Raw genomic sequence first — 16,047 nt, 5'->3', positions numbered from 1 at the left:
CTCTTTCCACAATTACCGATGTTATCACTTTCTTGGATAACTTCCTAGAAATATTTCAAAGTATACAAGCCAATACAAATATGTATGTATATTCCCCCCCAGTCTCTTACATAAGTGATAGCATATTACAATCATCTGCTGAACTTTACTTTTCAACTTGTCTTAAAGCTCCTCTGTAGTCCATACACACAGAGCTTCCTCATTCTCCCTTATAGTTGCACAGTGTTCCACTACGTAGTATTATCATAATTTACTTAACCAGCCCCCTGCTGAGATTTATATATTTTATGTATTTTTATATAATATATAGCTACATATACATATATGTGCCATACAATTTTATATAATATAGTTATATATTTATACATATACATATATATTTCATACAATTTTATTCCTTTGCTCTTGCAGGCAAAGGACTACATGTGAATGCAGGTGAAATACATGTGCACTAGTAAAGAGGAAAATCAATTTCTACAAGTGCAACCGCCATGTCACAGAGTATGTATATTTGTAACTTTAATACGGAACGCAAGTTGCCCTCTACAGAAATCGTACCTCTATGTACCTATCAAAATGGCTAAAATAAAACCACAGTGATAACGCCAATGCCTGGTGAGGATGCACAGAAGCTGGAAGACTTATATGCTGCTCAGGGTAATGAAAAATGCTACAGCCACTCCGGGAAACGGCATTTTAAAAAAATGAAATATGTAATTTACCATACAATTCAGCAATTTACTCCTGGGCATTTATCTCAGAGAAATGAAAACTTATGTTCACACAGAAACCTGTATACAAATATTTATAACAGCTTTATTTTAGCCAAGAAAAGTAGAAACAACTCAAATGTCCCTCAACAGTTAAACAAGCTGTGTACATGAACACTATGGAGTACTATTCAGCAATAAAAAGAAATAAAAATTGATACACAAAACCTGGATGATTCTCCAGGGAGTTACACTGAGTGAAAAAGTCCCCCAAAATTTTTGTAGTACATGACTCCAGTTATATAACATTGCTGAAGTGACAACATTATAGTAACGAGCCCCGATTAGCTTTGCCAGGGGTTAAGGAATAGAGTGGGAGGGAAGAGGGTGTGGCTACAAAAGGGCAGCTGGAGTGACCTTGTGATGATAACAATGTTCTGTGTCTTGAATGTATCAATGTCAGTATCCTGGCTGTGAGGCTGTACTGTCCTTCTGTAAGGTGTTAGCACTGGGGGAAACCGGAGAAAGGGTCCATGTTTTCTCTTTGTCTGTGAACCTATAATCTCCCAATAAAAAGTTTAATTTTTTTCTTTGTTTTATTGTTGTTCAAGTATAGTTGTCTCCATTTACTCCCCACCACTCCCCCCCAGACCCCAACCATCCTCACCTCCCACCCTCTGGCTTTGTCCATGTATCCTTTATACATGTTCCTTGACAACTCTTTCCCCTTTCCCTCCCAAAAGTTTAACTTTTAAAATATAATTAAAAGTAGATATTATTCACAATAGCTATTAACAATTTTTTAAACTATCAAGTTAGAATAAACTGCAAAGGCCCAAGACCTGGGTTGGGGAGCAGCGGAAGAAGCAAGTTTTAATCAGGAGAACAGAAGATGATCTCAATAGGTGAAGAGGCAGTCCATGCTGTCAACTTACCCCAAATTAGTCTGCTCATTCAACACAGCTGCAGTTAAAATTGCAGCTGAATCTTTTAGAAACTCAAGAACTATGTTTTAAAGTTTATATGGAAGAATAAAAGTCCTTGGAAAGCAAGCATGTCCTTAAAAAAATATGTAAACGGAGGCCATTGCCCTATCAGATATTAAGACAACCACCGTACATAGCCAAAGTAACAAAAAATGTATGGGACTGGCTCAAGAACAAAGAGAACAATGGAGGAAAATAGACACAGAAACTCAATGTACGCTGGCGGTGGCACTACAAATGAAAGGGCTAGGGATCCTGTAGCAGATGGTGCTAGTTCATTTTATGGAGAAAACCTCCCAGGAAACCCTGCATTACTAGTTAACACCACATATGAAGGTGGATTCTGGGTAGGTTGAAAACCTAAAAGTGAAAGATAAAACCAGAAAGTTGATAACTAAGTAATTCATGGACAAAAATTAGTAGGCAGAATGGAAATAAATATTTGAACATATAAAATTTTAAATCAACAAGGAATTTATACCTAGAATATGTAAATCATTAAGAAAATAATAGCAACTACTATTAACAAAAGGGTAGAAACTAAAAAGAATTGATAATAGATGAAACCTAAAAAGCAAACAATTACAATGAGAGTCTCAAACTTATTAATAACCAGGAAATGCAAATTAAAGACATTAGTTTATACCTATTTCACTAGCAAAAATTAGAAAGATGGATAATATCATGTTTGCTAGGCATACAGGGTAAAGGCCCTGCTGATAAGCACAGGCATTTTTGGGAACAATCTTTTGTTCCCAAAATGAGCAAACAATATTGCTCATTTTTGGGAGCAATATCTGGCAAATTAAGCTTAAAATATCTATGGCCCAGCAATCCTGTTGTGGGGTCTATTTTCCAAAGAAATTCTCAGGTCTACTGTGATGCGTCTGAGGATGTCGCTGCAGTAGTGTTGTGGTGACTGACAATGAACTGGAGGCAGTCTGGGTCCACAGGGGGAGCGGGTTGATAAAACGTGATGATTTCATACCATGGAGTACAAAGAACTAGTAGTATTCAATCTTGAAAACAGGGTGCTAATATCACCCAGGGTGCTAAAATGAATTGTCCAGATACCATATGCCTCCGGATGGAAGAAGGAAGCATCACCTATGAAGTAGTCTTATAAAACCAAAACCAAAGCAAAGACAAAAACCTCAATCAGAACATAGCTCTTGCTAACAATTTATAGGTAATATACAGGACAGAGACACATGGCAAACTATAGTAGAAAGAGGCAATCAACAAAATTTAAACCTTGGGGACAAAAGAGTTGGCTCCCCAACAAATAAATTACCATGGAAAAAGAGAGGTAGAAAGGAAACCTATAGATGATGATGACCAATAGATTCTTACAACTGCACTGTGTGAATCTAATTTGGGCCTAATTCAAACAAACTTTAAAAAAAAATTATGACATTTATGAGACAACTGAAAATTTAAACACTGATATGATATTAGCAAACCACTGTTCAGGAGTTTTTAGGTGTTACAATGGTGCTGCATTTGTGTTAAAGAGTCCCTTATCTTTTTAACATATTTTACACATACTGAAATATTTATGGAAGAAATGATTTGTCATCTGGATTTCCTTCATGATGCAGGAAAGGGGAAGTAGGCAGAGTACAGCTGAAATAATATTAGCTATAAACTGGAAATTATTGATATTGGGTTATGGGGATATGGAGACTATACTATTCTACCTTTGTATATTTCTAACATTTCCAAAATGAAAAGTTATAAAACCCACATGGTGTTTAGTGAAAAGAGTCAAAGAGCACGAGATACGTAATGTGCCATCCTTTAGATAAACATAGATGCATACAAAAAATACACACGTTGCAAAAGCACACAGACAGATACACATTAAATGCATTTGAGAGATGGCCTGGGGAGGAGAAGGGAAGGGGAGTGAGAGTGGGAAATATAAATAAAAGAATGAACAAATAACTAAATAAATGAAGAAATGTGTTCATGTGTCCTGAAGTAAGAAACATGTTCAACTCAATTCTCCACCTTTGAAGCTTTAAGGCAAAAACAGTATCTACCATCATCAAACATTAAACCAATATATAGACTTCAGGTCAAGATGGAGGCATAGGTAAACATGGCTTGCCTCCTTGCACAACCACATCAAAATTACAATTAAACTATAGAACAACCATCACTCAGAAGCAACAGAAACCAAGTTGAGTGAAGTCTGACAACTACAGAATTAAATAAACCATATCCATCCAGACTGGTAAGAGGGGCAGAGATGTGGAATGGACTGGTCTCGCATCCATATGTGGTGGATAAAACTTTGGGAGGGATAAATCTTGGGAGTGAGGGGTCCCAGCCCCACAACAGGACCCCCCAGCCCAGGGTTCCAGTGACAGGAAGATAAATCTCCATAACTTCTGGCTGCAAAAACCAGTGGGGATTGAGTCGGTGGAAGAAACTGCAGGGTACCCAAGCAGTTCCTCTTAAAGAACTCACGCATGGACTTACTCAGACTCATTCCCTCTGAGTTCCAGCTCTGGGGTAGCAGCTTTAAAGGCACCAGTGGCATGTGGGGAGGAACTAACATGTCTGGCATCAGGGCGACAGCTGGAGGACACATTTCTCCCAGACAGAACAATAGGCAGAGGCCATTGCTCCTTTTCTGAATCCTTCCCCCAACAGAGCCACAGAGCCAGCAGGCTAGTGCTATATCTGAGACTCCATCAACTTGGCTAACACTGTTTGTCTGCCCTGGAGATCGCCTGAGACTCTGTCCCAACCAACTTACGGGCACACCCAAGCTACTTTTCCATGTGAATGGCTGGTCTTGGCTCAAGCTACACAACTTCCTAAATCCTATCAAACAAGTAAAAGCTGGCCTCAGTGAGCCCCCAGCCCCTGTACCTCTTGCTAACTGGCCCCAGGCATGGCACTAGCAGGGACCAACCTAGATTCACAGCTTGGCTTTACCTGGGAATTTCCAAGCCCAGCACAAGTAGCAACCTTCTCAGATTGCTTTATAGCTCAGGCAGGGCGGCCCTGGACAAAACACAGGTGGAAGCTGACCTTAGCCTGCAACACCTGGGAAATCCTAGAGTGCACCCAGTGGACAGCTACAGGCCACATCAGAACATCACCACCCTGCCCCTGAACAGCTGATCCTCCAGAGAGTGGAGGTTGGTGGTCAGTGGTTCCAGTCATTCCTTGCAGCTGACTGGTCTGGATAAATCCCTCCCACTGACCTGCCAACAGCAATCAAGGCTCAACTACAAGAGAAGGGTGTACTCCGTCCACACAAAGGGTGTACTTGAGTAACCAGCTTGAATGATAGGAGAGGCTATGCCACAGGACACCTACTACATTAAGACACACTACCAAGACAAGGAGCAGCTCTATCTAAAATATAGAAACAAACACAGGGAGGCTGACAAAATAAGCAAACAAACATGGCCCAAATGAAAGAACAGCTCAAAACTCCAGAAAAAGAACTGAACAAAATGGAGATAAGCAATGTATTAGATGCAGAATTCAAAACACTGGTTATAAGGATGCTCAAGGAATTTAGTGAGGACCTCAATAGCATAAAAAAGATCTAGTCAGAAACGAAGGATACACTAATTGAAATAAAGGACAATTTACAGGGAAATAACAGTAGAAGGTTGAAGCCAAGAATCAAATCAATGATTTGGAACATAAGGAAGCAAAACACAACCAATCAGAACAAGAAGAAAATAGAATCCAAAAAAAAGCAATAGTGTAAGCAGTGTCTGGGACTACTTCAAGCAATCCAACATTGCATCATAGGGGTGCCAGAAAGAGAAGAGGAAGAGCAAGAAACTGGAAATTTATTTGAAATAATAAGGAAAGAAAATGTCCCTAATTTGGTGAAAGATACAGACATGCAAGTCCAGGAACTACAGAGAGCCCCAAACAAGATGGATCCAAATAGGCCCATCCAAGACACATCATAATTAAAATGCAAAAGGTTAAAGATAAAGAGAGAATCTTAAAAGCAGCAGGAGAAAAGCAGTTAGTTACCTACAGGGGAATTCCCGTAAGACTGTCAGCTGATTTCTCAAAAGAAACTTTGCAGGCTAGAAGGGATTGGCAAGAAATATTCAAAGTCATGAAAATCAGGAACCTACAGCTAAGACTGCTCTACCCAGTAAAGCTCTCATTTAGAATCAAAGGGCACATAAAGAGCTTCCCAGACAAGAAAAAACTAAAGGACTTCATCATCACCAAACCATTACTGTATGAAATGTTAGAGAGACTTATTTAAGAAGAAGATCAAAACTATGAAGAATAAAATGGCAAAAATACATATCAACAATTAAATCTAGAAAACAAACTAGGCAAACAAGAAGAAAAGAAACAGAATCATGGATATAGAGAGCATTTTGATGGTTCCTAGATTGGAGGGGGGTGTAGGGGAATGGGTGAAGAGGTGAGAGGATTAAGAAGTACAAATTGGTAGTTACAGGACAGCCATGGGGATGTAAAGTACAGTACAGGAAATGGAGTGGCCAAAGAACTTATACACATGACCCATGGACATGAATAGAGGTGTGGGGATTACCTGAGGGAGTGGGGGGTGCTAGATGGAGGGGGACAAAGGTAAAAAAATTGGGACAACTATAATAGCACAATCAATAAAATATAATTTAAACTAATATATAAAGGGAGAGAAGGTTTACATTTGGTTACACAGGTTAAATGCATATGAAGATGCAGGCATCATATGAATAGTAAATAGTTGTGGTGGTAACGTTGGCATGTAACCATTGACTATTTCCCCCCAGTAAATATAATCAGTCTAGAAAGGAAATTATTCCAATTAATCCAGGAACTAATGAGCAATTAGGGGTTCTTTGAAGGACAAGAGAATTACATTGGTGGGCTAGGGAACAGAGCATGGCAGGCTCAAAGAACTGCCCTGGCGAGCCCACAAGTAGAAGCAAGCAATGCTGCAGAGTGAACCAACGAATATGGGAAGAGACAAAGGAATGTTAGGCATCAGTAATAAGGGTTTGTTTGTTTTTTTTTAAATAGAGAAGAAAGGTCTTACACTTTATGGTTTAAACAGAGAATAAAGATCTTGATGCTACAGCAATTAGAAGCAAACAGAGGGTGTTCAGAGAGATAAGTTTAAGTTGTTTTTCCTTATCGGAGTAATTTTTTATATAAGTCCTTACCTTAAAATTAATGATCCTTCAATGACCACTCATTTCCCACATCGTCCAAAATTATTAGAATAGCATGATATGACCCTAACCTACATCTCTAGCCTTAGCCATTGCCATCTGATCTCTGGCTTGGCATAATAAAAACTCAAATAGCATTTTAAAAAAGCTATCATTTTAACTGTTGCCTCACAAATATGTGCCACTGACAATAATTCAATTTAACTAATATTTTTTCTTTGCCTATTAAGTGGAAAGCAATGTACTAGGTACCACAGAGGCGTGGTTTTCGAAAACCTTTTACAGTACTCCAGGGTAAGAACTGTATTTATTTTGTGACCTACCTACACACACACACACACACACACACACACAGAGGCTGAAACCAAAGTCTAACAAAAGATATATATCATTACTACAAGTGATGCAGTATTTTCTATTCTATTTTATTCCATTTTACTTAAGAGAAAAAAAAAAAAGGCAATCAACCTACTTTAGTTGGCTGCAAACCAAAGTTTGAAGAATAATGTGACATAGCTATGCTAACATGGTGGCCACTAGCCAAATGTAGCTATTGAGCACTTGGAATGTGGCTAGTGCAATTGAAGAACTAATTTTTAATTTTAAACACAACTTTATTTTTTTGCTAGAACTACAATTCACTTTAACTGCCGCACTGGGTAAGATACTGTTGTGTGCATGTTGTAGCATGTGCTGCTTTTCGTATTATAACCTGTCACTGATCATCTTGGTGTCAATGAGCTACCTCATTTCTAAGTATTTTTTTACATAATGACATAACATTATAATTTTCTTATTTGAATATTTTATGGAGAAAAGAGTACGAGACTGGAAGAAAATGTGTTGCAAATTTCACAATGAATGGCAACTGCAATTTGCTGCAGCACAGCAATGTCTGTTGTGTAAAAAAGTTTTAAGTTAAGTGGGTAATATTAAAAGACATATTCAACAAATACACAGTGAATTTTATAAGTTTCCCCAGAAGTAAAGTAAAAGGCCCAAATAATTGTCTGTAGAATATAAGATCTTTCACATAATATCAGAGATGTGTCCATTCCAAGCTTGAAAAATTGCAGGTACTTATTTTTAACTTTTTAAAAAATTTACTGATTTTTAGAGAGGAAGGGGGGAAGAGAGAGAAAGAGAGAGAGAAGGAGGGAGAGAGGAAGAGAGAAAGGAGAGAGAGGAAAAGAAAGAGAGAGGAAGTGAGAGAAGGAGAGAGAGAGAGAGAGAGAGAGAGAGAGAGAGGGAGAGAGAGAGAGAGAAATGATTTGTTGTTCCACTTGATGCATTCATTGGTTGCTTCTTGTATGTGCCCTGACCAGAGATGGAACCTGCAACCTTGGTGTGTTGGGACAACACTCCAACCAACTGAACTACCTGGCCAGGGCCCTTATTTTTATTTATAGATAAAATGATGCAATATGGGAGACACTGCTTAATTGTTGATTTAATGAAATTTAAGTGCAGACCAAGTATTTCTAATGAAAATTTAGCATCTGAATTGAGATAAGCTGTAAGTGTGAAATACACGCCAGATCCCAAACATTTTGTATAAATAAAAGAATGCAAAATATCTCATATAATTTTGAATATGGATTACATGTTCAAATAATATTTTAGATATAACAGGTTAAATAAAATATGCTACTAAATTCATTTTTACCTTTTTAATTTTAATCTTTTTAATGAAGCTACTAGAAAATTTTAAATTATCTATTATGATGCTAATATTTTCATTCTACTAGACAATATTACTATACAGGACACAAAGACATAGTTCTTGACCACAAGGAACTTACCATCTGGTGGGAGAGGAAGACAAGAAAAGAAAGGACCAACCACAGAGAGGTGCTAATGAATCACTAAAGACTGGGGAACCGCGTTCACCAGTGATGGTCTATAAAACTAAAGAACTGATTTCAGCACTGCAGCGTTTGAGCCTTTAAAGGGCAGAATTTAACCTAATTACATTTAAATTATAGCAATATAATAAAGTATGATCCTACTGAAGGTATATAGGCATTATTTATTTCATTTACTTTGTTTTGCCTAGCATTTGTTTATTTTAATATGTATTAAGAAATACAGAATAAAAAGAATTTACTTATAGGAAAAATATAATAAACACATAAAACCCATGATTTCACAGGTACTATTATGTGACATGGTTCCTCATAAAACAAAATTATTTAAATAAAAGATTTGATTTTTAAAATATTAAGTAAGTAATAATATAGGTGGTATGTAAAGAAGGTAAAAATTACAGAGGGTTTTGTTTTCGGCAATTTTTTAAGATAGATTTCTGATAGGAAGTACCTTTAAAGTATTTAATCAGTTTTTTATCAATTATTTACAGCCTGATTAATAGGTTACTGAAAAATTACTATTTTAAATTATCTTAAATAAATGTGGAATTATTTTGAAGGTGTAGGTCAAAGCCACTCAGTGGTTCGCAGTATATTTACCTTAACAATCTACAAAAGCTCCGCCGATAACTCAGCCGCTGGCTAGCCGCAGCAACACTGGGAGGAAGAGGAGGCCGGGGTGGAAAATAAACAAGAGTTGCAGAAAATAGCAAGCAGACAACTCCAAATTCTGGGAAGGGGGAAAAAGGAAAATGTTAACCAGGCAACACAAAAATTTCTATATTTCAAGTATTATTTATCTAACAAATATTTATTGAGCATCAACTAAGCACTAGGCATATGAAGATACACAAAATACAGTACCTAATCAAAAATAGCTCAGTCTTGTGAGAAAGAGCATATATAAAGATATAGATTTCAGCAGGTCATTGGTAAGTTGTACTATACGCATGAAGTCTGGTGATACATACAATAGGCAAAAAGATTGAGGTGGTAAACAAATGTTACTCTATGGAGAAAACACATTAAAAACCACAGTACTGAACTGTAAGAGATTTTCAAACAGATCTAGGATGATTGTCTAATACTAAGCATGATCTTCACAAATAAAGGACATGAGAAAACTGGTAAGAGCAGGACAGGAGAAGGTCTGTTTAATCAACAATAGGATATTCTGATGTAGGACAGACTCAATTTACAGGCTATATGGCAATTTGAACAGAACAGGAAAGCATACAAAATAAGAAACTGAGACACAGAGAGTAAAACATATTAACACAAGAGGAGCTAATGCAGAATATTAAACAATCAGAACTAAAATGAATATCCCAACAATCTTAGTTTGGCAGCATCACAGGACAGAAAGTTCCTAGGTGTTCTGATTATTCCCTCAAGAGTTCTGTCTCCTAGAAGTCCCGCTTTTTGTTAACTGTGCTTAATTTAGTAGAAAAGTTGGGAAGCTTGTAGTATAGACATGCCTATGCTATTAATTAATTTTGGAACTTGAATGAGTCACTTACTCTTTCTGGGCCAATAAAGGGATCGGATTAAGTGATTTCCAGAGGAACTTTCAGCAGGGTAATTCTAATACACAGGCTGAAAAGGTACAACGTCCTATAAGACACTTAACCATGAACAATGCCTTTATTCTTTGTCAATCTGAGAAGCAACAAAAGTTAATGAATTGTTTTAATTTACAGTTCTTTTATTTATTAGTAACAATGAATGAGCATCTTCCACATGCCTAATGGCCCTTTGTATTTCTTCTACTGTTGCCTTGTTCATATTCTTTGCCCATCTTCCTACTGGCATTTTTGTAGACAGCTCGAGATATAATTCATGTAACATACAATTCACACACTTAAAGCACACAATTCAATGGTTTTTAGTATATCCACAACTGTACAACTATCACCCAATTTCAGAACTTTTGCACCCAGCCAGGGCTGTCACAAGGCTTTTGACCCCCAATACTGCCCATGAGGGAACTTTTAGTACTAGCTGATGTCCATCCAGGTGGTTGGGGCCAAGGTCAGGCATCTGGATTGTTTCTACTTTTAGGCCATTATGACTAATGCTACTATGAACATCCATGTACTAATTCATGCATAGAATAGATGTGCTTTCATCTCACTTGGGTATATATCTAGAAATGAAATTGCTGGGTCATATGGCAATTATGTTTAACATTTTGAAGAAATGCCAAAATGTTTCCAGAGTGGCATTTTATATTGCTACCAGCAATGTATAAGGATTCCAATGTATAATTTCTGCACTCTCTCACCAACACTTTCCATTTTATTGATTATAGCCATTCTACTGGGTTTGAAGTTTATTTTAATGGTTTTCATTTGCATTTCCCTAATGACCAATAACAGTAAGCACTTTTTTCATGTGCTTATTGGCTGTTTGTGTATCTTCTTTGGAGAAATGTCTATTCTGTTCTTTGCCCATTTTTTAATTGGGTTGTTTGTCCTTCTGTTACTGAATTGTAGGTTTGTTTGTTTTTTAAGATTTTATTTAGTTTTAGAGAGAGGGGAAGGGAGGGAGAAAGAGAGGGAAAGAAACATCAATGTGTGGTTGCCTCTCACATGGCCCCCACTGGGGACCTGGCCCACAACGCAGGCATGTGCCCTGACTGGGAATCCAACCAGCAACCCTTTGGTTCGCAGCTGGCACTCAATCCACTGAGCTACACTTTCCAGGCAGAATTGTAAGTTTTTAAAAATATATTCTGGATAAAAGTCCCTTATCAGGTATGTAATTTGCAACTCTTTTCTCCCATTCTGTGGTCTTTTTACTTTGTTGATGGTGCTCTTTGAAGTGCAAAAGTTTTAATTTTGATATAATCCAATTTACATATTTTTATTTTGTTGTTTGTAATTTTAGTTTCCTTTATGAAAAGGCTTTCCCTTAAACATAGTCATGAAGATTTACTCCTATGTTTTCTTCTCAGAGTTTATAGATTTAGCTTTCACATTTAAGTTTACAATTCATTTTGAGTTCACTTTGTGTATGGTGTAACGAAGGGGTTAGAATGGATTCTTTTGCATGTGGACATCCAGTTATTCCAGTACTACTTACTGAAAAGAGTATTTCCCCCCAATGAATTGTCTTAGCACCTTTGTGAAAAGTCAATTGACTATAAATGCAATAGTTTATTTTTTGGAATCTCACTTCTGTTCCATTGATTTAATGTTTATCCTTATGCCAGTGCAATGCTGTTTTGATTAGTGTGGCTTTGTAGTAACTTGAAATTGGCTATTACTACAATAATTAACCAATTATTTGGCTATTTTGGGCCTCTTGCATTTCTATATAAGTTTCAGAATTAGCTTGACAATTTCTGCAACAAAGGCAGCCAAATATTAATTGGGATTGCTCTGAATTTGTAGATAAATTTGGGGCATATTAGCATCTTTATAATATTAAATTTTCCATCATTTAAACATGGGATGTCTTTCCATTTCTCTAGGTCTTCTTTAATTTCTTTCAACAGTGTTTTATAGTCTTCAGAGAGCAAGTTTTACATCTATTTTGTTAAACTTATTTCTAAATATTTTATTCTTTTTGAGGCTATTATAAATTACATCGTTTTCCTTAGTTCATGTTTGGATTGTTCATTGCTAATGTATAAAAATTCAATTGATTTTGATATATTAATCTTGGATGCTAAAATTTTTAGGATAAACTTGTTCATTCTTACTGAACTTGTTTTTATTTTAGTTTTATTTTTACTGTTTTATTTTATTGTTTTTCTATTAGAGTTGCCCCAATTCCCCCCCATTGCTCTTCCACCCCCCCCCTCCACAGTCACTCCTCACCCTGTTGTCTATGTCCATGGGTCATCCATACATGGTCCTTGACTAGACCCTTGCCCTTCTTTCCCCCTTTCTCCCCCACCCTCCTCCCCTCTGGTCACTGTCAGTCTGTTCCTTGTTTCCATGCCTCTGGTTCTATTTTACTCATTTGTTTTGTTAATTAGGGTCCTGTTTTCATTTTTATTTTTTAAGATTTTAGTTATTTATTTTTAGGGGGAAGGGAAGAGAGGGAGAGAAGCATTGATGTGAGAGAGAAACATTGATGTGTTGCCTCTTGTATGTACCCCAACTGGGGACCAAACCCACAACCCAGGCGTGTGCTCTGACTGTGGAAATGAAACCAGTGACCTTTACCTTTGTGGGACGATGCCCCACCAACTGAGCCACATGGTCAGGGCTTAAACTTCTTTTTTAGATCTAATATTTTTTTAATGGATTACACATAATTTTCTATATTTAAGATCATGCCATTTTCAACTGAGATAGCCTTACTTCTTCCTTTCCAATTTAAAATGCCTTTTATTTCATTTTCTTACTTAGCAATCCTGGCTAGAACCTTCAGTATAATGTTAAGTAGACATGGCGAAGAGTGGGCATCCTTGTCTTATTCCTGATCTCAGGAGGTGGGGGGTAATGCATTCAATCTTTGACCAATAACTATGATTTTATTAGTGGATTTTTCATATATGCTCTTTATTAGGTTGAGGAAGCTCACGTCTTTACTTCTGATTTTTTTTTATCTTGAAAGGGTATAGGATTTGTCAAATGCTTTTTTTTCTCATCTATTAAGATGATCATGTGGTTTTTCTCCTTTATTCTGCTGATACAGCATATCACATCAGTGAGTTTTGAATGTTCAATCAACTTTGCATTACAGGATTAAATCCTATATGGTTATGGTGTATAATCCTTTTTGAATGTTGCTGGATTTGGTTTGCTAGTATTTTTCAGGACTGTGGATCTATATTCCTCAGAGATACTGGTCTATTGGTCTATAGTTACAATATTTACGATGCCTTTGTCTGGAATAGTTTAACTTAAGATTCATTAATGTTTTAAAGGTAGAAGTTCTAGCAAATATTTTTAATGGAATGAAGGTTAATGGGACAATATTTCATGAATGCAGATTGGCGAATATAAAAGCAACGAAGAAATAACTAGGAAGCTTTGAGCAGGCTCATCTGCTATATCAAAAAGTGCCTAAAATCCAGTCATTTAAAGATACAATCACTGTTTAAAATTTCAATTAAAAAAATGATATAACCAAAATAAAATTTAAAATTTGTTTTACCTGCTTTAAGTTTGATTTACTTCTTTACTTTTACATTTCAATATTTTTTTCTTTAAAAGGAGTAAGGTGTCTACAGGAGGGCAGAATGCTTTATATACTGCCACTACTTCTGTTTTCAGTTTTATTTCCTCCAAACCGTATTTTGAAATATAAACCTCATCATATAACTCTCTAGCCTAAAATTCTTCAGAGTATGGCCACGGCCCACATGGTGGTGAATTTCAAACCCTTCAGCCTAGAAGGTTGCATGGCCTGGCTCACCTCTCCGGCTTCATCTATCACTACTCTCACCAGATCGAAGCCACTCTGGGCTTTAAACTGCTTCAATGCAGCAGGCTTTCTCTTCTTACTGGGCTTCCTCCATGGTTCCCTCTCCCTAATATATTCCTCCTCCTGCCCTTTGTACTTGGCTAACTCTGCCATGTCTCAGGTTCCAGCTTAGATGCTCTATCTCTAGGAAACTACTTGAGCTCCAAAATCTGGTTAGGTGCTCCACCTCTGAGCTCTTAGAGCAATTGTAGGCCTTTGGCAATAGCACTTACCACCCTGTTTTACAACTGTGTGTTTACCTGTTTGTATCCTTTGGGCCACTGTAAGTCCTATGAGGACAGAAGCCCTGTTTACCTCAGTGCCTAGAGCAGTGACAGATACATAGGAGGTCAAAATATACTGGTTAAGCTCATAAATGAATAAATAGGTGACCACAAAGTTTATGATAATCTGGTTCCTTATCTTTCCAGCCTTATGTTATGCCACTTGCCACCTACATCCAAACACGCATATTTACCCTAACATAGCCCCGCCAAGTTACATGCAGATCCCAAGACATATTGAGCTCCCCCCAGTCTCTCTGCCTTTGCGGTTGCTGTTCCTTCTGTACACAGCACGCTAACTCACTTAAACATTTGGTGAACTCCGATGAAATTCTTAATTTTATTTATCACAATCTTGGTGAAACCTTCCCTGACTCCTCAAATTCTCTCCAAACTCAGGCTGCTTAGGCCTTCCAAACTCTGTATATGATTATTTGTATTATAATGATCTCATTAGTGATCTTATCAATTTCTGGTGCTTAGCACAGTGCTTGGTTTACAGTCAACACATAAAAAGTTGTCTGAATGCAGAAGGAAATAATAAACAGGTATATGGGGAAAGGGAATATATTTAAGGAGATCTATAGGAGACTAATGTAAGAGTAGACTACGGCTTGGCTCTAGAAATAAAGAAAAAGGATCTAAGAATGTTTTGGAAGGGTCATTATCCCTTATTAATAGACTAAACATACAGAGAGTAGGAAATGAAGGAAAGAATAAATTGTGGGTGACATGGGTTTATTAGATTAGAGAACATGGCTAATAAAGGGGAAACTGCAAGGGAGAAAATGGTTTAACACCTACCAATAGATGCTTAACTAATGTTTATTGTTGTTCCTGCTGTTTAGTTTTATACACTGGTAAGATATCTAGAAAAGGCATTAGACAATATGTTACACAGAGCTGAATTGTAAATGGATGGGAAAAGTAAAGTTAAGAAATAACCTTTCACGTAGCAATAATACATTTGAAACTTAATAACTTCCTAGAAAGGGTAAGTTTCAAATAGGCATCTCCTCTATTATATAACAAAGAAAGTACATACATACATACATACATATGTGTATATTAGGCCTCTTAAGTATTTCATAAGAAGTGATCCAGTATATAAAAGCAAAGTGAAAATGCTGGGATAAAACACAAAATATAACAGGAAGAAAATGAACTTCAAAATACCTGCATATAATACAGTCTCTATACGATCCTGAATGTGGGCCCTGCTATTCTCTGAAGCAAGAAGAGGCGACGTCCCATTGGGAGCTGGAACAAGAAGTGGTCCAACTAAAAATGCACATGCTCCACCAAGATAACTGAGCATTGATGCAATGGCTGTGGCAGTGGCCCGTTCATCTGCAGAAAACCACGTTGTAGAGAGGAATGGAGCTGCATTCATTACTGTTGGACCTGCCAGTCCATTTAAAAGCTGTCCTCCATGGATTAGTCTGGAATTAAACAAATTAAAAGGCTATGAGGTAGGTGAAGCAGGTTATTTTCTAGACAAAAAGATAGTAGCCAAACAGCAATAAACTAGGGCAATAAGAATATATATCCCACACCTGAAGGGGAAAGAATGTTGACTCTCTGTGAGGGAGATT

General features: G+C 37.0%; 1 protein-coding gene across 1 annotated transcript in view; it reads right to left on the bottom strand.

Annotated features, from left to right (window-relative positions):
* The window catches only part of SLC49A4 (solute carrier family 49 member 4), a 78,067-nt gene that overhangs the window by 31,928 nt on the left and 30,092 nt on the right, over positions 1–16,047 (bottom strand). Inside the window, exons 3-4 of the mRNA XM_024577925.3 lie at positions 15,629–15,894; positions 9,348–9,477 (exon numbers count right to left, since the gene is read on the bottom strand). Coding sequence (XP_024433693.2) covers positions 9,348–9,477; positions 15,629–15,894 — 396 coding nt within the window. The remainder of the gene's footprint in view (positions 1–9,347; positions 9,478–15,628; positions 15,895–16,047) is intronic.

Source organism: Desmodus rotundus, chromosome 2 (genome assembly GCF_022682495.2).
Source record: "Desmodus rotundus isolate HL8 chromosome 2, HLdesRot8A.1, whole genome shotgun sequence".
Lineage (NCBI taxonomy): Eukaryota > Metazoa > Chordata > Mammalia > Chiroptera > Phyllostomidae > Desmodus > Desmodus rotundus.
Note: the sequence above shows the minus strand (reverse complement) of the source record. Positions and strands in the feature narration are given on the sequence as shown.